The sequence below is a fragment of the Dermacentor variabilis genome, chromosome 1 (genome assembly GCF_050947875.1).
Source record: "Dermacentor variabilis isolate Ectoservices chromosome 1, ASM5094787v1, whole genome shotgun sequence".
Lineage (NCBI taxonomy): Eukaryota > Metazoa > Arthropoda > Arachnida > Ixodida > Ixodidae > Dermacentor > Dermacentor variabilis.
This window is the reverse complement of record NC_134568.1, coordinates 141,911,717-141,937,113: the sequence shown is the minus strand read 5'-3', so window position 1 is coordinate 141,937,113 and position 25,397 is coordinate 141,911,717. Positions and strand designations below refer to the sequence as shown.

The window sequence follows — 25,397 nt, the reverse complement described above, 5'->3', positions numbered from 1 at the left end:
CGTTGTGTGGCAGATATACACTCCGAAGGGTGCACCTTAATTTGTCTAGCTGTATAAAAGCAGCATCCAACTTTCCAGCACGTTTCACATGCAGTCATAACAATTTTTTTGATAGCGCACTCTGAGACAGTTTGCACCCTTTGGGGCTTATCTTGTCCCACAACGACACTAAAGCAAAATCACACCCTTTGGGTCCATCTTGCCACACAACGGTAAACGTCATTTGTCTTGTCCGCATTTCCTTTCTTTAACGATGCGAACCCGGTACTTCCCAGTAACGAACGGCATGCGCGTTATCAGCACACTCTAAAAAAAAGTTTGCACCCTTTGGGGTGTATATCTGCCACACAGCGATAATCGTCATATGCCTTGATGTGTTTCCTTTCTTTAACGCTGCAAGCCCGGTACTTTCCAGTAACGAACGGCATGCGCGTTACCATAGCATTCCCGACAGGAAAGTAGCGGGCCCGGTATTTTGAAGAAAGGAAAATCATCAAGGCAGATGATGATTATCGTTGTGTGGCAGATATACGCGATAACGGATGCAAACTTCTTTTAGAGGGTAAGAGTGGATAATCGCGGGACATATACCGAAGAGAGTGCATCGAGACTCGTAATAATTTGAATTATTACTTGTCAATTGATATGGCTTTGCTGCACTGATCAGTGTAAGCGTACATTTGCGTGCATTATAATCATAACAGACATCATCATCATCGTAATGAGCATCAGCGCCACTCGGTGCACTTGTTGCAGCTAGGGTTAGAGCACGGGCTAGAGTTCCATTTCACGTTGAACAGCCTACGTGGATCCTCTAACATCGTGCAGTTGACGCTCAAGACGAAGGTTTTAACATAATGGAGCATCAGCCCAGTCAGTCTGGTAAACCCCCTGTTGATGAGATCAAAGTAATACCACTGCCGTGTTATGGCCGCGGCTCCAAACTGATTCCCTTGGATGAGCTGCCGTTATTCCAGTACCTCAAGCGACAGGCTGCTTTACAAGGGGGAGCGGTGAGTTTCATGTGTTAGTTGAGCTCTCAGAACGTGCTCCTTGGTTTAAACTGTTCCTTAACCTGTACGTGTTTTACAAGTTGCCGAAGAACGAGGGCGCCCACCTCAGAAGCACCGTGTAAGCCTACAATAGCTTTTGTAGCCGATCCTATAATCGCGATGCGTACAATAACCGCATGCTGCATCGCTAAACGTCGAGACTTAAACATTTTAATTTTTTGGAGCATGCGCTCATATGCATTCGAAAGTGAGCTAGATTAGCCGATGTTGTACGGTGCAACATTTTTTCCACGCTGTACTTCACAGCTTTGTCGTAAAACAATGTGCTAGGCTAGGCCTAACCATTTGCGAGCATTGATCAACGTAAGCACCGCAAGGGCATAGAAGCAGTCGTCTGCCGGAAATGTCATGGCATGACGACCGGTGTTCTCATGTTCCTGCATGCGTACAATATTTCTATTCCACTCTTTCCATCTTTTTACTGTTCGTGAAATGAACACTCGGATGCCGTTGTGCCGCCATTGCGCCGCCATCATGCATTGTTGTGTGGATCGGCCACCACTACGCCGCGGATGATAAAAAAAAAACATTAAATAAATATTTAAAAGATCGACCACGTCTGCATTACCGCGATATGTTCGTGAAGGCCCGGCAGTTTGCAACGGAGTGTGTACGTCGATTTTTAATGTTGCGTTCCTTGTTAATGGGAAAACTTGGTGGAATAGGAGACATAGCAGAATTATTTCATTATCAAGCTTGATGGTTTTCATCCTGTGCTTATGTCAATGTAATACATATGTTTTCGTTTCTGGCTATTGGACTACCATATTTTGCACAGCAATGGTCATGATGCAAGATGGGCATTGTCAACCATTGTGACTTGCGAATATATGATTTGCATTAGGAAAAGGCTTCTTCTCGGCTAGTCGTAGATAATTTTACGCAAATCAAACGAATGCAATCTGTAACTATGTACAAAATAAAATCCAATATTCACTGTATAAGCTCCTGACAGTCGAGTTTCCCGGTGGGGGCCGACTGTACCACCTGTCACAGTGGAAGTGCTACTAAGGGCCTTAAGGACGTATAGACATCCTGTGAGACAGGGCAGTTCATGGCTTTGAAACTGCCGATGGCACAGCATGGAATTGGCATGTTCAATAACAATGAATCTTTTTGAAATGTGAGCCTACGCTTATGCCTTCCATTCCGTGTCATCGGTGATTTCACGTGTGCAGTTGTCGAATCACCGGCGACTCTGTTTTTGGTTGTATGTTGACATTCTTAATGGCATCGCTGGACATTTGTGTCATAATTTTGCCCTTCAAAAGAGGCTTGGTCAAGATGTCCTCGTTGCCGTGTTGGGGCTAGAAAATTGTTCAAGAAATCAAGCTTAACATATATACATCTTATATAGGTTGTTGCTCTGGTCGATTTTATGCCTTGCTCGATTTTCTCGCCGATGCTTCATAGGCTACAACCCCTCTCTGTTCTCTCACTGGCGGTCAGAGCAGGTTTCTGTTACTTCAGCATCCGGTGAAGGTATGCACCTGGTAGGTGCTGCTCACATGCAGCAGTGATGACAGCTAACCGGAGCAATTCTCTCTGATTAGCAACTCAAGACGAGTTAATTCCAGTCAGATTTCTCAGTTACCTTTGGTTAGTGTGATGCCTCTTGCTGAGTTGCAATAGCACTGCAATGCATAATAGTAATAGTGCACCAGAAGTCTACCGTGAGGCGGCCCGTATTAAAAAAATCTGGATTTAGGTCGCCTTTTGTGCCCCGCAGAGTTTGTTTGCATTTTGTTTTCTTTAAAGCATGGTCGCAGTTAGTGATTCAGCGAAAGACATTGACATTCCGATGGCTTGAATATAATGGGCACACTTCAACATTACCTCTGTGCATTAGCTCGAGAAGCGGTTAATCACTTTGAGCACGCTAAAGTAAGTGAAAATTGAGGGCTCACAAGAGCATCAAAGCAGTGCCACCAAAGAGCAAGCAACTGGAATAGTGAGCTGATTGTGCTCATAGACTCTGCTGAACCTCTATGTCAAAGCATGATTTTATATAGGCCATGGCAGCTTCCGAAGAAACACTTTGTGTGTTTCTATCACTGACGCACTCCAGCACAAAAATGACAGTGATTTTCACGGTGAGCACATGTCTAGCGGTGTAAATTTCTTAGGCGGAAGCGAATAACTTTGCCATTGGCTTGAAGTTGCAAAGCAAAAGTTGCACCCTTTCTGTAGCAAGAGCGCATACGTAGTTTTGGTGCTAAAACAACACTGGTGGACCGGACCCTCCATACCAATGTTGCCACAACTTGCCATGTAAGGTGCTGAGAGCTCTTGCTCCGACCCACCTCCTGGGCAGTGTCCGGGGCCTTTAGGAAATCGTAAGCTCGATCATACAGCATTATAAAGAACGACCATCTGTCGGTACATCTGCAGTAGCCATGTAAAACCGAATATGTGCAAGCTTTTTTCATTGCATACCAGGTCGTGCATTTTGCTCGGCTAGTAGCAGAAGACATACCCACAGTTTTACAGTGCATAGGAAAAAGGGCTTTGCCATATTTCCTCACTATGTATGATACTTTGGTGGCACATATGAGAGTCAGCGTTGTGTGTAATACTCTGTATGCAAAACTAATTGCTATGAGAGCACCAAGACAGTATGGTTTTATTACTGCAATGTCAGCTGTGTCCTGCTCTTAAAGCACGCAAACATTTCACGCAAAAGGGTCATGTTCTGTGAACATTCTTCTGGCTTTGTTTGTTAGACTTGCCATTTGTCGTACCGATGGCTCAAACCTGCAACGTTCTGCCCAAGGCTTCACGTGAGCCATTGATGAAGTGAAAAAAGAATAAACCATGAAAGGAATCATTATGACATGTGGTCCCAGACCTATCATTTGAGCAAGCTTTCTGAATAGCTTCAAGCAGTGGTTGCAGCTAAATGAGTAATGCCAAGCTTATGTTGTGTGTCGTGAGTGGAGTTCTGCGGCTCATGTATGTCAGCAGATCCTGCATGCACGTCTTTACATGGAAGGTTGTATTCTGGTGCACGAACCATTTTTAAAATTGTTGGCAATAATGGCAGCAGTGTGCTATTTGTGACTCCTTCTGCACCATGCATTCTATAACTTAAGGTGTTTAATTGGAAAAGTTTTGTGTCTAATGAACGTTTAATTATACTGTGCATTGTAAACTCATTAGCACTGTTTTTGAACTCTATTTCCCATAAATAAATCGCTTGATAATTGATTATTCATCTCTCAACAGCATTCAGCAGATCAATTATCTGATGCGGAGCACAATAAGGATGTTGGTAGTTCTGATGGCTCCCATGAGGTGCCACTTTGTGCACCAGCTTTGAAAGTTGGCTTGGAACTAATGCAACGTAAGTTTTTCATTTCGTAGTGTAATATAGAGTTACTTTTTTCATGTTAGGTAGAACTCAATTGGTGAACAGGCTGCCCTTTTCTCAAGTTCATTGCCTTGTAGTCTCTCCTTCTTTAGATGCATTTGTTTCTGTCTTTGAGACTGATGGCAATGAAAATTCGCATGAAATGGGCAGAATAGAATGTATTAGTCAAAGGCTGTGGTTCTGTTTCATTCTTTGCTTTCTTTTGTCTGAAGTTGTGCTGCATAGATAGCTCAAGCTTCCTGTGATATTCATGGGTTTACAGAATAGTAAGCATGTTCATTAATAAAATTTGCCTTTGGTACTGCTTCACTCCCTTATGCTTTATCTTTGCCTGGAGTTCTACAGCATGGATAGCTTATGCTTCCCATGACATTCATGACGGTGAGCAAAACGAGAACAAGGTGAAAGCAGGACCCAACGTTTCGACAAGTGGATTTGTCTTCTTCAAGGCCTTGAAGAAAAGTCCACTTTTCGAAACGATAACTCCCGCTTTCAACTTGTTCTTGTTTTGCTCATTGTCTTGAATTTCCATCTCCCACCTTCCCCCTGTTTTCCCATGACATTCATGTGTTTGCAGAATAGTATTTATAAGTTCTGTCACAATTGCTTTGGTTCTGCTTATCTCCTTGATGCTTTATTTTTCCTGGAGCTGCACTGTTTAGGTAGTTCAAGGTTCTCATGGCATGCATGTGTTCACATTTGCACAGAAACCTCAATCATTCTAATGCATTGCTTACTTGGTGTGCTTTACTTTAAATGAGGTTTTGTCCTGTCAGTCACTTCACCAGAACAGTTTTGGGAAAGTGTGAAATTCCAAGATTTATGGCATCACTCGCATCATAATTCTGCTGTGGTGTCATATAGTGCCCAATTCAATCAATCAATCTTTTAATTTAGTCAGGATCAACCGCAGAACCCTTTGAAGGGTTGCATCAGTGGTCTGTTAACATATGGGACTGCCAAGGGACTACAAGACAAACAAAATGGATATTGATACTACTATATTATAATTTTTGAGCACAGATTGAGTTAACAAATATGTTTTAAAAGAACAAGCTTCATTAACACAGTTTTGCAAGGTGAATAGATGAAACTTAACAAGCTGCTTGATTTATATAAGTACTGATTTATAATGTCTGAGAGGCTTGTCATATTTATGTTACAAACTCGGCAATGCTTTTGTAAGTTATAAGTGTTCGTGGTGCTCTGTTTAATACTGTTAATTTAACAGCTGCCCAAGAAAGGAGTGAAGTCCTGTGTCAGCCATCAACCTCACAGGTTTTGCTAGTTTCTTCTTGTAGACAGGGAACTGTGTGTCCTATCCTATGAAGATGCATATGCATTCATGCATGCCTATTTGCTTTATTTTGCTTGTTCAGTACCTTGCATGGTTGCCTGCATGATGCCTGCATGCTTTGATTGAAGAACCACATAGCTATATATTTATTTTCAGGCCGTGAAGCACATATACACATGGTGTTTCAGAAAATGTTTTTGAAATTTCTTAAATATGGATATAATATGAGATAAATGATTTCCTCAGGATTGCTTTTGCCACAGAGGCATGCATTTTAATATAGTTGGAGGCAGTAACTATACAAGTGATCGTGCAAATTAGAATTTCACCAAGAGAGCCCGACGAGTAATGCTAATTGCAAGACTTAAATCCTACCATCTGTGAAGTTAGCCATCTTCAATAATGCAAAACCTTGACACTGCTATGTTCTGCAGTCTGATGAATTCTAGCCAATTGTACCCGGAAAACCTAAAACCTATTTAAGATGAGTGATCTATGGCAGAGGATAAGGGATTTGTAAAGGATGTAATTTGTAAAGCTGTGTTTGAAAGGAAAATTTTTTTGAGCCATATTAGCAAGGAAAGAAAAAAGATCTTCTAAAGAGCTAAATAATGACTGCTATTGTTTTCTGAAAAGTATGTGTATAAGGGAAACTAGGCTGCAGTTAATGAAGGATCAAATGTTATTGCACTTCTGCAGCGGGACGACCTTCCCCAACTTCCATTTATATATAAAAAAGCTATACATGAAATCATAGGCTAGTTGGTTATTCAGGAACTGGGTAAATCATGTTGGTGGGCTAGTTGGTTTGAATCCATGATAGAGTGTGTAAGCATGACTGAACGAGGATGTAAAAAGAAACAGAGACAGCGCTGTCTCTGTGTATCTGTTTCTTTCTACGTCCTCCTTCAGTCAAGCTTATACACTCTATCATGGTTATTTAAACTTATGTGAGAACAGCCTTAAGACACAGGCAAAGGTGAAGGCATATGGATACTGTTACATTAGGGATTTGGTTTCGAAACAGCAACTTTCCTCGCCCTCAGAGGGTGCTGACGTAGTGACGCCGACCCTATTTATAAAGCTGCTGCACTTTCAGTGAACGTACTCGCACCCTCCGTCCCCGTCCATGTCTTCATCTCCCTTCAGGCCGCTGTCCGGGCGTACCCGGCCACATCGACATAACAGATACGTGTCGTTTCTGGAAGCGCGCAATCGGTGCAACATGTCATTTTCCATGAGACTTCACCTGTGTCCATGTCTTTAGCGCTGTTCTCATCTGAATATGCCAGAAAGTGCTAATTGCCGAGATATTTTTGCTTTGACACACTAATACTCCTGTCAGGTAGGCAAATTCGGCGTTACTTTGAGCTAGTGCACTTGATCATTAGTGCCATTTGGAGGCTATCACATAGATAGCTTTAGTAATATGTCTAGTTTAGTAAGTGTGCAATATGGCTTCAATTGGAGCTAGTTGCTACAGCATCGTTTTGTTGACTGCACTAGAATTTTTACACGAAGGACAATAAAAAAGAATCCTGTCTCCTTCTTATTGTACTTTGTGTAAAAATCCTAGCACGGTTAACCAAATCGCAGTAGACACTAAAATACTCACCAGTGAGTGCGTCTGCCATTTGCTGTGTCAAAGTATGTAGCATCAATAGCAGTGATTCAGAAATAATGCAGGTAAAACTATCCTTTATTGTGATAGCAATTATTCAGGTGAAACTGCGACTTTTTTTAGATTTCAAATATCAATGTTCCCATGCCACTTGTAATAGAAACCGCCAATACTTAACCACCCTCAGCACTTCACTTTCAAATGCACAGTGCTTTGCACGAGTGTCAGGTGCAATGCAGTCTTTTCTCAGCTTGTGATTATTGATCAGATTGTTGTTCAATTAATACTGCCTAAAATAATTAGATGTGCCTATGGATTTATTTTTGGACACTCAATTCCATATGACACTCCTTTCATGTGTAGCAGTGTGCTGTCAAAGTGACATTTGCTGCAGCTTCGCTGAATTCGCCTGTGCGACCTAGGTGCAACACAGTTTCCAGGTCAAAATGAACAGTGCATAGTCGTTCAGACCATATATGTTGATGATTAGGCATATATTTTATTTAGCCTGGGTGTTGTCCATGAAGCTCTGCAACCATGTGGCATCCATGAAAAATGACTAGACTGGTTGGGGTAAAGTTTCTCTTATCGCCAGAAAAACTAATGTTCATGCAAACGTCTTGTCATATACAGGTAATGCAAAAACACAGTTTAGAAAATGATAATTGTCTGCCTGTATTCTTAGCACACTTGAAATGAAATTGACGTAACTTTTGTTTCAGAAGCTTTTTTGTTAGTGTACAATACCTCTGTAAGGTAGCTCCCACTTCTTCTTACTCTGACATATCTTGTTTACTTTCAACTTAAGCACTGTTCTTTTTATTAAGTGGGCTCACATAGCAACTGCATTTTTATACCAAGATATGCAGTTCCCTAGTAGCAGTGCCCTGCAGAATGGCAACAAATTCACTAGCACCTCTCTTATTTTGAACCTCTGAATTCTTCTACTGCTGTCTTGTGCATCCCTAGTTAAACAAAATGAGGTTCCCAGAGTACAGTGCCTCATAATTTTAATGCCAATTCTGGTGCATGCTTTCATGAAAACCATACTCTGGTGTCACACCAAAGTAGTAGTAACTGTCTGTCAAAAGACATTTCTTCCTATGATTGAGTTTCCAATTTTGGCTTGATTGTTTTCGGGCTTACTTTACCTTTAAGGTAATTACTTTACTTTAAGGTCATTAGTTAAAAATGTAATTTGTGAACACTTGTTAATTAGTCGATTATGCACTTCAATTTTTTGTGCAAGTAATGTCCACCTGTTCGAGTAGACCAGCTTGTGGACTAGAACTGTGCTATCTAGCTGCGACAGGCAATTTTTTTTTAAGTGTTTGCTGAAACACCCGGTATATGAGTCAAGAACTTTATTTATTAATCACTTTACTCTCATTGAGTCTCAGAGTACTTTTACCTTATGATTAGTTAATATAGGATCAAGGTCAAATGTCATTATTTTTAAAATTCTCTATATTGCACTCTAGTTTTTGGAAATTCAAGGCTGGACCGCACTTTTGAAGTGGAGCTTGAAGGCATTCAGTGAACAAAGCATTTTGATATATATTGTCGAAAAGCTTGCTGGAACCAGTTTGAAAAAATTGTCCATTTCATTTTCTTAATTTCCTTAAAGAATGACAAAAAGGTGACAGTATGTGCACGTGGGCAAGCAACATTTAGTGGAGGGCCTGTCTGCCTAAGTGCACCTTGAAATACAGGGGCAATCCGTTTTGTGTCATAGTGCAAAAAAAAAAAAAGAAAGGATGCAAAATTGGGAGGTAGGGGGAGGCTTTTCACTTAAGTTTAATGGCAGAATAGATGAATCTGCTGGTAGTCTCCAATTCCTACTTAGACGGGCCTCAAGTGCTGATCGTTTTCAAATTGTTGCTGCAACATTTGCGGTAAAGTGAGTAATTAAAAAGTTAATAGTAAATATTAACTTGCTGAACATATAATTCCTCATGCAAGTATGCCAGTCTCTCTGAATGATAGTCCAATGTGTACTTACGTCACAATTTTTAAGACTTTGCGCATCTGAATAGCGACACCTGTTATACAAGTGTGGGTGGGAGGTGCGGGGTCGGAAGAATCTTAGAGGGGTTCTGAAATACAGGCAATACAAATTTGGAACATCATTAGAAAGCATTTATTTATCAAATTCTAGCTGTGTATTTATTTATGTGCACATTACGCTATTTAAGACTTAAGTTTATGCAGTGATAACTGCAGACGAAGCTTCTGAAAAAACAGGCATACATGTATGTTTTCTTGTATGCAACAAACTATAGAAGCTGCCTAAATATGATAGTGTGGCAAGAGGAAATGAAACTCTGTCAATGTCGGGAATCATCTCATACTAGTTTTAATAATTAACGTTGGTCCTAAAGAGGCATGTCATATCAAAGAGCAAATGTTATAGTCGGAGTAAATCCTGACTGCACTGATCAAGATATTTAGAGCTCAAGTAACACTTCTGGCTTTTATGCCCATTCGAAAAAAACTCCATTTACCAGTGTCATACATGAACGATCGCATATGCATGCTGGGCCATAGATAATCTTAACGATTCTATTCCACTTCTTTTCCTTTATACGATTTGTCAGAGGTCCTAGTGCCACTCCTCCTGTATAATCACCACGATTGGCCGGATTTGAGCAGTGAATGATAACAAAGAATTAGAATCAAGGTGAAGGAATCGCTACATTACCATATACTGACCCTGGTTTTCCGCATTTCGATATGTCATTTGCTGTGAGCATGTGGTTGATATATTGTGCATGCTGTTTGAGCTGTTGTGCTTGCATGCCACTCCCCCTTTTTTACTTGATATGGTGCTTACTATGTTGACTCTCCTTGATCAAATGCTATAGCAGTCACCAGGGCCCCAATCTTTGCACTTGGCTGACCGACACCACTACATGCCACACACGTCTGGTCCACCAACTCCCTCTCACAACCAAACGGACAGGCCCAGTCGTCATTCAATTCAGCCATCTCCATCAACCAGCAAGCAGTGCCACTTTGTGCTTCCAGTGAAAAGCTTGCCAAAGGGACCATCGGGGTCTGGTGAGCTTAATTGCTTGCCTTTTGTCGCTCTGCTTGCCTTTTGCCTTGCTTGCCTTTTGCCATTCTCAGTGAACTAATGAAATGCAAGAAAATTGACATTTTGTATAAATTTCAGTCAAACATTTAGAGGCATCAGCAGATTTAAAAAAAGGTTCGTTGTGAAATGTCACTGGTGACCCATGTACATAAGACATAAAGGTGTGGTGGTTGCTGCAGCACTATCATTTTCCCATTGTCATCTCTGTGCAACATAGATATTCTTAAATGGTTCATGCAAATGTGCATATTGACTTCTATTTGTTGTTTGTTTTTATTTGATTGGGCATGCTGTATATTTTTGCATTTTTGTGATTTCACTTGCCCATATCTCATGATGGTGGTGGCACTCCTGAAAAACTCCATACATGTGAATGTATATGAACAGCAACTGCCCTGCTGTATCAACTACTGCATGAACTACACTACTTTTCCTTTATTCAGCTTTTCTTTTATATTATATATATATATATATATATATATATATATATATATATATATATATATATATATATATATATATATATATATATATATATATATATATATATATATATATATATGTGTGTGTGTTGCCCGCAGGGGCGTCTGCGTCAGCAGGCGTTTGGTGTGTTGCGACACCACGTACCCGAGCACACGAGGGTAGGACCCTCCCGCGTGTAGCCGTGCGCGGCTTAGCCGTGTCTGGGGAAAGGGGGATCCTGGGGGTTGAGCCGATGCTGGGTGTCTGGACCTTTAAGGCCCCCCGGCGGACGCAACACACCCCTTTGGCCTCTGCTTCACATAGACGGCCCCCCCGGACTGACCCACCCGGGGGAAATCGGTAGTTGCCTTTTCCTGTCTCTCTCTCCCTCCAGCCTTCGTCTTTCTCTCACTTTTCATCTTTCCTGTCTTCTCCTTCCTTCCGCTTACTTCCATAGTTTCCAGGCAGCAAGGGTTAACCTTGTGTGATTAACCAACCTAGGTTATTTCATATTTGGTTATAGTGATGACGTACAGCTGGCGTTTACAGGACCTGTTCTTACAGTCTCTGTAGCGTCCCCTTGTAGGACTCCATGGTGGGTGGCTGGCGTTATTGCCGAAAATTCAATTCCTTTATGGCAACATCCTTCCCTCCACTTCCTGATCGCCCTCAGAAAAGAGGGCGCACCGATGATTTATTCCAGTTTTTTGGTCGACAAAAAGAATCCTTCCCTCGTTTTCATGTGATCCACACAGAAAAACCAGCGAAACAAGTCCGAACGATCTCCCCGTTCCTGGTATCTAAGACCCTTACCGAAGTTTTTGGCCCAGGTTATAAGGCGTCGAGGATGGCCAGCGGTGACCTCCTCTTGGAGCTCCGCGATCAGAAACAATTTGAGAAACTGCCTAAACTAGTATCATTTGGAGAGACCCATGTAGTAGTAACCCCGCACCGCACGATGAATACCAGCCGAGGCGTTGTCTCGGACGATGATTTGCTGGAGCTCACTGAGGCTGAACTCTTGGAGGGCTTCAGCGAACAAAATGTCATAAATGTCAAAAGAATCAAGATTAGGCGAGATGGAAAAGAAATCCAAACAAAACACCTGATACTCACTTTTAGCTCAAGTGTCCTCCCCGAGTCCATCGAGGCCGGTTACATCAAACTTCGTGTTAGGCCGTACGTGCCCAATCCCCTCAGATGTTTTAAGTGCCAAAGGTTCGGCCACAGTTCACAGAACTGTCGAGGCCGGCTGACATGTGCCAAGTGTAGTGACACTGAACATTCCTCTGAAACATGCCAGAAGACTCCACACTGTGTCAACTGTGATGGCGAGCACGCCGCATACTCGCGCGCCTGCCCGTCCTGGAAAAGAGAAAAAGAGATTGTGACAATCAAAGTCAAAGAAAACATATCTTTCAAGGAGGCACGTAGGCGGGTGTCATACCTGTCAAAGAGTAGCTTTGCCGATGTGGCGCGTAAGGGGGCAGCGCCACAACGGCCTCCAGCGGCTGCCCGACCCACAGGCAGTGAGTCGGCAGTTACGCCATCTGCCCCCGCGGCGGTTGCAGCTAGCGCTGCTCCGTCTACCCAGCAGACGGGGCCATCGACCCCGAAGGTGGACGCAGCCGAGGCTGCCCCAGCCTCCGAGGCCCCTTCCAGCGCTGGCAGCGGCCAGCGCAGCCAAATCCCTCTGGGAGCCCCATCGACCTCCGGGCTGGTGGGCGCAGGGGTCTTGCCCTCCAAGGCGGGACTCCCTCTGAAAACTTCCCGCTCGCAAGAGCACGTGTCCGGCGCCTCACAAGAGGCAATGGACACCACACCTATCCTCAAGGCGCACCAGGCGCCTAAGGAGCGTCGAGAATCGCTCGAACGCTTCAAAAAGAACAAAACACCTATTACAGGGCCTCGAAAGGGCTCTGTAATCTAAGGCATCTTTCCGTTTCCGTAGACACAGCACTAATTTACATTAAATATGGATACACAAATCATACAATGGAACGTCAGAGGTCTCCTTAGAAACCTTGATGACGTACAAGAGCTCATACACAAACACAATCCAAAAGTGCTGTGTTTACAGGAAACACACCTAAAATCAAAACACACAAACTTTCTCCGACAGTATATAACTTTTCGCAAAGATCGCGATGATGCTATCGCATCATCGGGAGGTGTAGCTATAGTTATCCACAAAAGCATTGCGTGTCAACATTTACAGCTCCAAACGCCTCTTGAAGCAGTGGCAGTCCGAGCTGTCCTCCTAAACAAACTCATCACCATTAGCTCGCTTTACGTACCCCCACACTACAAATTAAACAAACATGAATTCCAGTCATTTATAGACGAATTGCCAGAACCTTATGTTGTTCTTGGCGATTTCAATGCGCACAGCTGCCTGTGGGGCGACTCTCGTACAGACGCGCGAGGTCGTCTCGTTGAACAGTTCCTTTTCTCTTCTGGTGCTTGTCTTCTGAATAAGAAGGAAGCGACATACTATTCTCTCGCAAACAAAACATTTTCTTCAATAGATCTTAGCCTAGTCTCCCCGTCACTACTGTCTGAACTTGAATGGGAAGTAAACGACAATCCTTACGGAAGCGACCACTTCCCTATACTTCTAAGAAAATATAAAGAACGCGAATGTCTACCACACGCTCCCAGGTGGAAAATCGATACAGCCGACTGGGAGAAATTCCGAACTCTCACCAGGATCTCATGGGATGACATGTCCTCTTTAGAAATTGATGCTGCCGTTCAGTATTTTACAGCCTTCATTATAGGTGCCGCGTCTAAATGCATATCTGGAGTAAGTGGTTTCGCATGCAAACGGCGCGTCCCGTGGTGGAACGACGAGTGTAGGACCGCCCGTAAGAAACAAAACAAAGCGTGGGGGTTGCTACGCACCTCTCCCACTGCGGAGAATCTTATTAACTTTAAAAAAGCAAAATCTGAAGGAAGGAGAACGCGCCGACAGGCCAGAAGAGAGAGCTGGCAGAAGTTTTTATCGGGTATCAACTCTTATACTGAGGAGGGGAAAGTCTGGAACAGGGTTAACAGGATAAAAGGACGACAAACTTATTCACTCCCTCTAGTAAATACACAGGGCGGTACACTGAAAGATCAGGCCGACTCACTTGGGGAGCACTTTGAGAGTGTATCAAGCTCAAAACATTATTCGCAATCCTTCCTAAAATATAAACAAATAGAAGAATGCAAGCCACTCGTCAATAAATGCCGACAGAATGAACCGTACAATTGCCCTTTTAGTGCTGCTGAGTTGAAAGCTGCCTTGAGCGCATGCAAGAGCTCTGCACCGGGATCCGATAGAATCATGTATGAAATGCTCAAAAACTTACACAATGACACGCAAGTAACACTACTTACACTTTTCAACACTATCTGGGACGCAGGGTACCTTCCAACGGCATGGAAAGAAGCCATTGTGGTCCCTGTTTTGAAAGAAGGGAAAGACCCTTCTTCAGTGGCAAGTTACCGCCCGATAGCCCTCACAAGCTGCATGTGTAAGGTATTTGAAAAAATGATAAATCGGCGACTCATCCATTTTCTTGAACAAAACAAAATGCTTGATCCCTTTCAGTGTGGCTTCCGAGAAGGGCGCTGCACAACCGACCATCTTGTACGTATTGAAGGACATATTCGTGACGCGCTTGTACACAAACAGTTCTTCGTATCGATATTCCTCGATATGGAGAAGGCGTACGATACGACCTGGCGCTACGGAATCTTGAGAGATTTGTCAGAAATGGGCATTCATGGTAAAATGCTAAACGTAATAAAAAGCTACTTGTCCAGTCGTACCTTCCGGGTGAAAGTCGGCAATGTGCTGTCACGTCCTTTTATACAAGAAACTGGTGTACCCCAGGGAGGCGTGCTCAGTTGCACACTTTTTATTGTTAAAATGACAACGCTTCGTGCGTCCTTACCACCAGCCATCTTGTATTCCGTCTATGTGGACGACATTCAAATAGGCTTCAAATCCTGTAACCTCGCAGTATGCGAGAGACAGGTACAGCATGGCTTGAACAAGGTGTCAGGGTGGGCAGAGAAAAATGGTTTTAAAATCAATCCTCAAAAAAGTTCTTGTGTGCTGTTTACAAGGAAGAGAGGCCTAGTTCCGGATCCTTGCTTACAAATGTGTGGACAACAGATTCCTGTAAACAAAGAGCACAAATTTCTAGGTATTATACTCGACAATAGACTCACTTTCGTCCCACACATTAAACAACTCAAAGAAAAGTGTCTGAAAACAATGAACATAATGAAACTTCTATCCCAGACTACGTGGGGTAGTGACAGGAAGTGCCTAATGAATCTGTATAAGAGCCTCATCCGGTCACGATTAGATTATGGTGCCGTGGTATATAATTCTGCCGCCCCAAGCGCGCTAAAGATGCTAGACCCGGTTCACCATCTAGGCATCCGTTTAGCCACGGGCGCTTTCAGAACAAGCCCAATTGAAAGCTTATATGCCGAATCGAATGAATGGTCTCTCCACCTACAGAGATCATACAACAGCTTTATATATTTCCTCAAAGTACGCTCTAATCCTGAACATCCATGTTTTGATACCGTTACCGATATGACGTGCGCTACACTTTTCAGCAACCGTCCCTCCATAAGACACCCTTTTTCGCTGCGTGTGAAGGAGCTTAGCAATGAAATGCATGTCCCACTCCTCGAGCATCGCCTAATGCACACAATCAAGCTCTTACCTCCCTGGGAGTGGCAGGTGATACAATGTGACATATCCTTTATAAAAGTTACGAAGCACGCTCCTGAGGCTGAAATCAGAATGCATTTCCTAGAACTACAGCACAAGCACTCCTGTGCAGATTTCTACACAGACGCTTCGAAGTCAAATGCCGGGGTATCCTATGCAGCAGTCGGCCCATCCTTCTCGCAATCCGACGTACTGCATCCCGAAACAAGCATCTTTACGGCCGAGGCCTACGCATTACTCTCTGCCGTGAAACATATAAGAAGATCAAAACTTTCAAAAGCAGCGATCTATACAGACTCCCTAAGCGTCGTGAAGGCCTTGATGTCAGTCTATACACACAAAAATCCTGTACTTAGTGAACTCTACACCGTCTTGTGTAAAGCGTACATATCTAACCAGCGTATCATTATATGCTGGGTGCCTGGCCACAGGAGCATTGAGGGTAACGTTCTGGCGGACGAGATGGCCACGTCAATCGCATCGCAAACTGTTAACCCTACCGCTGCGGTGCCTGTCACAGATCTGAGGCCTTTCTTGCGAAGGAGATTGCGGGACCACTGGCAACGCATGTGGGACGCGGAAACGAATAATAAGCTCCACCTGATAAAACCACAGTTAGGATTCTGGCCCTCTACTACAAAATCGCGCCGAACAGATGTCCTATTCTGTCGGCTCAGAATAGGACACACGTTTGGCACCCATAATTTTCTACTAACCGGAAGTGTGCCTCCAACCTGTGGTAGATGCGGGGAGAGGCTGACCGTGCTCCACGTCCTTCTGGAATGTCGCGAAGCCGAATCTGAAAGAACGAGACATTTTTCCTTAGCTTACAGACAGCACATCCCTCTCCATCCAGTAATGTTCCTCGGTCCAGAACCGCTTTTTAACACAGACACAGTCCTAGGTTTTCTGAGAGATGTGGTCCTACATGTTATTAGCCCCATGCATTCCTAGCGCTTCCTCTCTTTAGAAGACGCCGCTGGGATAGTTGTACGGTATAGCACATGCCTCCAGACCCTTGTGTTTCAAGGGCTCCAAGGAGGCAGTAGTGCTCTGGCATTTCTTATAATCGTGATATATTTTACTTATCGTATCATTCTTTTTATATGCATCTAAATTTTCATAGAACAAGTCATACGTCATCGCCATAATTTTATCATACAGATTTTACGCACTTTAGCGCGTATATTTTAAGGCCTCTTTACAGCCACCTCACACCAACTTCATAGCAATCATAATTACACCGCAAACTCATTACCACAGACATGGCGCTCTTTGGCCACACCTGGCCCTTGTGCCATAAAACTCCACACATCATCATCATATGTGTGTGTGGGGTCTTCAGGTCATTGCATTCTGTCATGGAGTTATATCTTGTGCAGATAACTATTCAGTCTAAGTCAACTGACAATTACATTTATATACTGACCTCAGCATCCTTACAATGTGAACATAAGACCAGAATAGCATTCGAATAACTCGCTCACAGCTTCAGTGATGCTGGCAGTACATGTATCTCCAGCTAGCACACTTTTCAGGTTTTTTTACCAATATCAATAGCATTAAGCTTTCATTCAGAAAAATTTTGCCACAAACTCCAGTAAAAAAAAATTGCTCGAACCAATTGGAAATTTCCCATTCCTTTTTGAGACACCCATAGGAAAAATAGACAGGTCCAATTGCACCATGTGGTTGTTTAAACACAATTGTACCCAATTGGTCTCTGAATTGGACTCGTTGGGATTAACATGAAAAACAAAGAAAAGGGGAAAAAAAAAGATGGGCCCTCAGCTTGAGCTGACACCAGCATTCTCAAAACTCCTTTCAAGAAGCATACTCATGCATTTACACACTATGGCAGTTCTCTTCATTGACATAACCAGAATTCACCACTTCACTATACGAGGGATAGATGTCAGGGGCTATATATGTAAGTAATATTTGGTTGACTAAGTTGTGCCAGTTGTTCATGAGACATTGGTAAAATTTCGAGAGATTTTTACCTTGATAGAAAGCTAAATACTAAATTCCATTGATCACGCCAAAGTACAAAAATCGTCTACTTGAAAACTAACATGAATAATTCTGCTATTATTATTTAACTATTTTGTTGTTTCATGAGGTTACTTGTGACTTCCAATTGGGACCACTTCGCATACCAAGCTCTAGCAATGTCCAAATGGAGCCAACTGGACATCTCATGATGCCCAATTTGAACTGGATTTAGCATGAAGACCAATAGGAACTTGTCCCTCCCATGATGTCCAATTGGAACGAGCTGGGTCTCATTAGAAAATCCAACTGAAATAGATTGTTTCTTCTCTCTCTTTTATTTTTTATTTTTGACTGGGACGTCATGCACTGCTGCATTGCTGTTGCATGTACTACACCTTTCTCTGAAATATAAGAGTGGTGTGACCACCTTGATTAAGTTCTAAAACCACACCTCCACATGAATTGCTTGCTTTGGGGATGCTGTGCTCCTTTGCTTAATACCCAAGGTGTGGCTCGATCTCAGTTCTGCCTCTCTGATCGTACTGTGAAGGCCTTTCTGGGTTTGCATGTCTGCATAATGCCATACAAAGGGAGAACTGTCGCCTTCATGTGCACCTCGTCAACTTGCATCTGTGAACTTCCATTGGCTGCATGTGTCAGTGTATATACACATACTCTGGTGCTTAGATTTTTGCTCTCTTATTCTTTTTCATTATCCAATACACGGACATAAGCACCTCTATATGCATAAGATTCAAAAATTGTGTGAAAAATGGTGTAGCTGATGAACGTTGTGTGGGCCACCTAATCTAACCCACTGTAGTGCAGGAAATTGTAGTATAAAATGCAGTAAAACTTTGAGTAGAAGGAATTTTTTTTGTTTTGGAAAAGGTGGCCAGGTAGACAATATGGTGTGGCCTCAGCTCGTGTCAAATCTTGTGCACCATTTAACAAAGTTCTCAGTAATATTTAGAACTGGTGCAGCACTCAGTCACTGTGTCTGTGATCATTTCATCTCTTAGTGTCATTGAAAGGCCGTTACCTTGGAAAGACTGCACTTTATCATAGAATTTAATTTATTTGCTTGTCTTGTTGCAGCTAAGGAACCTTTGAAGTGAGGACGAAAATTGTCAATTGTGCAGACAATTTTTAAGAGAAACTGCCAAGGACAAGTCCATTTCTTCCATTGAGTACTTGAAATAAGGTGGGAGAAAAAGATGCTGTGTATTCACGGAAGGATTGGAAGGAGGCCAGGCTTATCTCATGTTGAATGCAAATAAGCACAAATTGAAGAAAAATGAAAGGACCAGTTTTGCTGTGGATATCAGTATGCAGAGGTGCAAATAAATAAATGTGAGGTGCAAGACCCACACAGTGTCTTTTTTTTTATTTAGCCTCGCGCCTTACATCAACCTGCACTGATAGGGAAATAGATTGATCATATGCTGCTTTCGATGACACGATCGGGTTAGCCACAGCAAGCTGACTGGCACATGTGTCACTTGTTTGTAATGACATAAACTACCAGCCTGCTGTTTCAATGACATAACCTGCAAGTTTCCTCACCACGGCACTGGACTTGGAGTGCATTTGAAACAGGTAGTGTGAAAAGATGCAATTAGTGATCATGATTTATCTGTGCCAACTTGCCCAATTTTCTGTTTGCTTAAGTAGTACATTTTTAATTAGTGATGGTTGTTGCACTCGAGGAGTTGAGCCTTCAGACAAGTTGACATCTGCTTATTAAACCGAAATAATCAATATGCAAGATTGTCAATGCCCTGTTAAGTTATGATGTGCGTCTTCTACACAAGAGTAAGGTTTATACAGAGTAGATACCGTCATACAAGTGCTGCGTCCAAAGACAGGATTTGACTATGCAGATTGTCATGGAGGTGCACGAAGAAAAATGCCGGCAACATCTCCAAATAGAGGACAAGGCGTGTCTCGGTCTCCAAAGGCACAGCCTCCTGCCAAGAAGGCCGCTTTTGGCCCAGACTCCTTGAGCCATTCTAAGGACCACAGCTCATGGGCAGAGTTCCTCACCAAAGGTGTTACTCATGACCCCGTTGATGACTCGGAGGGTGATCTGACCATCTGCAGAGATGCTGAAGCACAGCACTGTGGTGAGAATGGATCAGTTAAGGAGATTTATGGGGTAAAATATTGTATCTTATTTTAATGTGGAGCTTTCTTTTTTTTTTTTCTTTGCAAACCCTCCCGCACGTACCTGACATTGGCTGTTGGATGCTACTCTCTTGCCGAATAGCTTGTACTTAAAAAATTTAATTACATGCCCGCATGGTGGGATCGAACCTCAAGCCCCCCCCCCCCCCCCCCCATCCCCATCCCCATCCCCGGTCCAATGCTTCTATTAGGCCATAATCACATGCATACTTTTACCATACCAGTGCCAACTTGCTCTTTCAGATGATCACCGTGTGTGTCATTGTGTAGCATGAGAATGTGAGAGCACATACGTGCATGCTAGTTTCCTTAATGCCAGACTCAGGAATGAAATGGGCAAATTTATAGCATTAATCACTAGGATAGGCATAATAGGAGGAAAAACAGAATGCCAACCTAAGTGGCGTTGTCTAAAATTTCTTCATGGTTTTGGCTTCCACACGAAAGCCTTGTTCATTATATGCCTATGAAGCCTCTTAAGCCTTTACTTCCCGACCAGATGAGATTTCGTGAAACTCTTGATTTCATTCAAGTACGACAGGCATATGGCCAATTAAAAACTGTGAACAAGGCTTCCATGTGGAAGCTGAAACGTTTAAGAATTTTTAGACAACTCCATCCTGGTAGGCGTTCTGTTTTTCTCCCTGTTATGGTACCCAGAGTATAGAGAACTCTGGTAACCTCGTAAATGTCTGATCGTTACTCCACAACCAGACATTTTGTCAAGCTCTTCACATCGGGAAAGCTTCGCTTCACATAGAAGTTGTTGGTTGGATATGAATAATCGTTTAATGTTTTTTATTTTTCTCTAGCTTCCTGCTTATAATCTTTTTTAATAAAGAAACTGCTATTTTGGTCATCTGCTTACTATTTCAAATGAAAGCTAATTGTCACATACTACAACTAATTTGAAGAGGAGAAATGCAACTTCTATTTACAATTCCTAGTGTTGTCACTTTAAAAAGGATGAGTAAGACACAACAATAATGTATTGTGCAGATACGCCGACTTTCCCGCCTGACTTGGAGGATAAGGTGACAGTCTGCAATGAAGATGAAGCAAAACGGCATGGTGAGAATTGACCAAATAAGGAGTTAAGAGTTGAAAGTTAGAACTTTTTATTTTGTTTTTTCATATTTTCTGTAACTTTCTGCATGTAAAAATGTGGGGGCCCGGGAAAGCTGCTTTTTTGTCATCTGCTTACCATATCACATGAGTGCTATTTGCTAGTGTAGCTCATTCGCAGACGAAAAACACTACTATTAACAGTTCCTTGTGTTATCACTTCAAAACAGATGTGCAAGAGACAAGAATGCGTTTTGCAGATACATTGATGCTCCTGCTTATCATACAATTACTTTGTAGCACTGCTAGTTTTCAGTTATTTATTTATTTAAAATTGATGAGCCTGTACTAGTTTACAGTATGCTGCGTATGTATACAGGGTCTCCCACATAACTTGAGCCATGCTTTAAAAATATGCAATTGCTCATGGCTAGACCAAACCAAGGTAATGTTGTTTGTCGTTGCTTGGAGATACTCAAATTATTTTGCGCATTCTGCTTAACTAGATAATTAGTGTTAACTAATCAACTCCTTATTTATTATATTTACATGAAAATTGAATGGAAAGGAAAGGGAGTGAACATGAAGGCAACATGAACGGAAAGGGAGCGGTAAGACGCACATTAAAAAAAAAGGCATGGCATACGGTCAAGTTTGTGTTATGAATGCACTCGATTACGAAAAAGAAGCAGAAGGAAATGGCACGCTGAGAAGACCAATAAACATACAGTGCGACGCAACTTGAGAAATAATATTGAAATATCCAAGAATTTAGAAGACAAAAAAAAAAATTGAATCGTCGTGACGGTACATCACAGTCGACGTGTCCACAACGCAATTATTTTTCAACAGTTTTGATAGCGTCCACGCAACAATGGTTGCTTGTGTACTGTCGAATGCTCATATGCTGCGGCCTAAAGCTCAAGGCACGCACACACACACACACGCTGCGATAACGCACTCACAGCGAAAGCAAAACATTGTGCGGGGACCTGCGTGCAGACGCGCAGTCGGTAGCTGTGAACCCGTGCGATCGCTGCATTGAGGCTTCATTCTGTTGTGCCCCATTTGGTTATACAGACAGCCTACTATAAGAACATATTTCACATAGTTTACTCACAGCGTTTGCCTACCTATCACGCAAGAAGCCGGTTTGGGAAACTCCATCGCGGCGACCGCGCGTAGTGGCGTTCACTGTACACATTCGTTAAAAAGATAGCGTCTGTAAGCGATTCTGTGCTTTAAGTTTGCCCAAAATGATTATAGTGACAGTCAGAAACTTCCCTCGTTTTGAGAGTACCTAAATAAATGTCCAGGAGGGCTGCCATGTGTTTTTATTGAGCGCCATAAGTGAAACCTATGGGGATTGCGCTGCGTGATCCCTCATACTACGCAAGGGAGGCGCTTCCGACAGATGGCGACTTCGTAACTCCTCGCCCCCAATATCTCTGTAATATTTTGTAGGGCTATATTGAAACTGGTATGTGCAGTGTATGCTTTGTGTTGCCCACTTTAGCCTTCAACACTGCTGTTTCAGTTCACACTGATTTACCAACCTCTACTGTAGAATCATTGTGCCTTGTGGAACATACATATAACTTTTTGCACTAAAAAATCAGTTGCCGTCAACATAAGCAAACTATATCATCTAAATAAGCACCGCAGGGACGTCTGTGTCAACAGACATCTGGTGTGTGTTGACACCACATACCCAAGCACACGAGGGTTGGACCCTGCCGCGTGTAGCCGTGCGCGGCTTAGCTGTGTCTGGGGAAAAGGGGATCCTGGAGTTTAAGCCAATGCCAGGTGTTCGGATCTTTAAGGCCGCCCCCCCCCCCCCCCATTCCCCCTTTAAGGCCTCTGCTTCACGTCCTGTATCTTTAAAGTATTTGAGTGTCAAGTCTTGAAACCTACTCTGTATAAAAACAAACCAAGCCACCATGGCCTCACTGTGCCATGGGTAATTTCGCTCATGCAGAGTCGGACAGTCCATCTGCAGGGGGGAAACCTGCAGCAGTGGTCAAGGACGAGCCCATGGAGACAGAAGAGTCCGAAGAACCCAAGAAGGTAGGCCACAGCTAATCAGTTGGTGGAGAGTACTCTTTCTGCCCCTACCTAAGCTGTGCCTTTCAACACGTTGAAGCTTCTGTGATGGCCGTTGTGCAGGATGAGGTAGGGTCCGAAGACTGAGATGATTCGGGACCCCGTCTTCCTCTGGCACCCCCAGAGTGAGGCTGTCTGCATCACACCTGGAGAGCTCATCCAGGGAGATACGGTCAAGAAAGACAAGGGCAACTGAAGCAAGGATAAGCAATAGCCATGCTTAACTTGACTTGGGTTTTTGCGCCCAACATTTTTTTTTTTTTACCACTAGCGGTTTAAGGGAACACGCACTAAAATAAAGGCTGCTTCCCATTACACGTGGGATAGGCTGTTGTCATCCTACAAATGTCTATTTGTCATTGTGTGTGTCAGTTTCTACCAACTTTTCTTTCTCATATGAGAGCAGTATAACTGAATGTTCATTTAAAACTTCTTGTGCAATTTTTTTATTCCGCCTGCTTCATGTGCACACAAGCAAAAATGTAGTATATAACCTTAGGTTGAAAATTTGTGCATACAAACCAAGTATGTGTTTAGCAAACTCTTCTACAGAACCTGCTCTTTAAAAGGAACCTCAAGAGACCAGGGAAATTGGTTCCATTTATCAGGAGTTTCATTTACTGAGCGATAAAGCTCAATACAATTGTATGAATACAAAACCAACCGATCATGAGGATGGTGTTCCGTTTATGCGATTCCCGTTTATTGAGATTCCACTGTATTAGGCAATAAGGTGCTGACTTGGGCCGTACATATGTCTGAAAAACATGTACCAACATCTACCATGGACGTGGCAAGTCAGCACCACCAGCTCGATCGAGGGGTGCGTTGCAACTCGTAGTGATTGTGATGTTACCGCTCGGTGTTCCTCGCTTGGTTAAATTATGGTCTCTCCATACAAATTAAGCTTGTGTGATGTGAATGCGTAATGAACATTCATCACTGTTTACCTACTAATTGACATGAAAGATGCGATAGGTGCAGCTGTGCAGCATATCAAGTGAACGGTCTTAGGAGTCGCACGGTATGTCACCATGCACTCCGCCCAAGGTTTTGGCGTGTTCAATTGTCGCGGACATTTATGAAGTAATGTTTGTCAACTAACCTTGGTGGATGTTATGGATGGCGATGGCGTTCTCGCCGATAGGTATAAATGTCAGCACTTGCCCTTTCCCTTTATTTTTTGATGGCAGTTCAATGTTACGATGAATGAAGCCTTGGGGGCATCGGCTTTCTTGCGTTGTTTCCCGTTTTTACAGTAATAATTTCTGCTGGTATAGTAACTTCCAGAGTAAGCAGTTCTTTTATTTTTTTTTCTTTCTGAGAAACAAAGTCCCCCTCGCGTTATTCGTGGTAGCATTATAAATGTGCAAATGCAGTATTTACTATCTATTATAGTACACCTTGTCCAGCTTGTTTTCACCATGCACTGCAAGCTATGCATTTAACATACTGAACAACTTTATAGTCATATGCTGAAGGCAGCGTTAGTAGTCTAATAATGTTCTGAAGACAGTGTTTGCATCAAGAACTTCACTGTGGACGTTCTTCTATATATCATATGTGCTTAGAAAAATTTATGCCACACATCCAACCCGTCTACAACTTCTTGTAACACACACAACTGAAAACATCAGTCAGAAATGGTACACGTTAGGTACAGCAGAAACGATTTCCAATTGATACATGAACTTTTGCAATGCATAATGCTTCACTATACAAGCTAAGTTGGTAGCTCAGGTTCTGCGTTCATGAAGTTTTAAATATTCGTATCTTGAAAGCAGTGTTCATGCGTTTTCTTTGAATAGTGCTTGTTCAGAATTCTTAGTAACGCAGTGCTCCCAAAAACACAAAATTCTCTAATATTCCTGTAAAAGGGCCCACATGTTCTTTATGTTCAAGCCCACCTTTTACAACATAACTTCTTGATGCGCTAGTTGTGGCTATGGTGTTGGGCTGCTGAGCACGAGGTCGCGGGATCGAATCCCGGCCACGGCGGCCGCATTTCGATGGGGGCGAAATGTGAAAATACCCGTGTGCTTAGATTTAGGTGCACGTTAAAGAACCCCAGGTGGTCAAAATTTCCGGAGTCCTCCACTACGGCGTGCCTCATAATCAGAAAGTGGTTTTGGCACGTAAAACCCCAAATATTATTATTATTATTGATGCGCTAGTTGGTGGAAATTATTGAACAAGAAACCTACGAAACAAAAACGTGTATGCAGAAGAAGTGGTCAGAACGAGCACTGAACTTGCAACTCTTCCCTTGTAAATCCAGTGCTCGTCCAGTCCACACGTGTTCTCCTACGAATGCGTTTGTCTCACTGGTTTTCCCCATTAAAGCACAGTCGCTGCACGGAACATACACAGTCCAAACCAGGGTATG

General features: G+C 42.9%; 1 protein-coding gene across 3 annotated transcripts; it reads left to right on the top strand.

Annotated features, from left to right (window-relative positions):
• Positions 1-723: 723 nt before the first annotated feature.
• LOC142585588 (uncharacterized) lies at positions 724-23,361 on the top strand. Of its 3 annotated transcripts, none has more exons than XM_075696465.1 (8): positions 725-1,013; positions 4,299-4,416; positions 5,675-5,721; positions 10,226-10,421; positions 19,540-19,782; positions 20,843-20,914; positions 22,887-22,975; positions 23,075-23,361. In XM_075696465.1, exons 1-8 carry the CDS (start codon positions 858-860, stop codon positions 23,096-23,098), a joined length of 945 nt encoding a protein of 314 aa, XP_075552580.1. In that variant the 5' UTR covers positions 725-857; the 3' UTR covers positions 23,099-23,361. The 3 variants fall into 3 exon arrangements, with proteins under 3 accessions (XP_075552590.1, XP_075552580.1, XP_075552599.1); XM_075696484.1 differs by lacking the exon at positions 725-1,013 and adding an exon at positions 1,045-1,131; XM_075696475.1 differs by lacking the exons at positions 4,299-4,416; positions 5,675-5,721 and having other exon boundaries at positions 724-1,013.
• Positions 23,362-25,397: the final 2,036 nt, after the last annotated feature.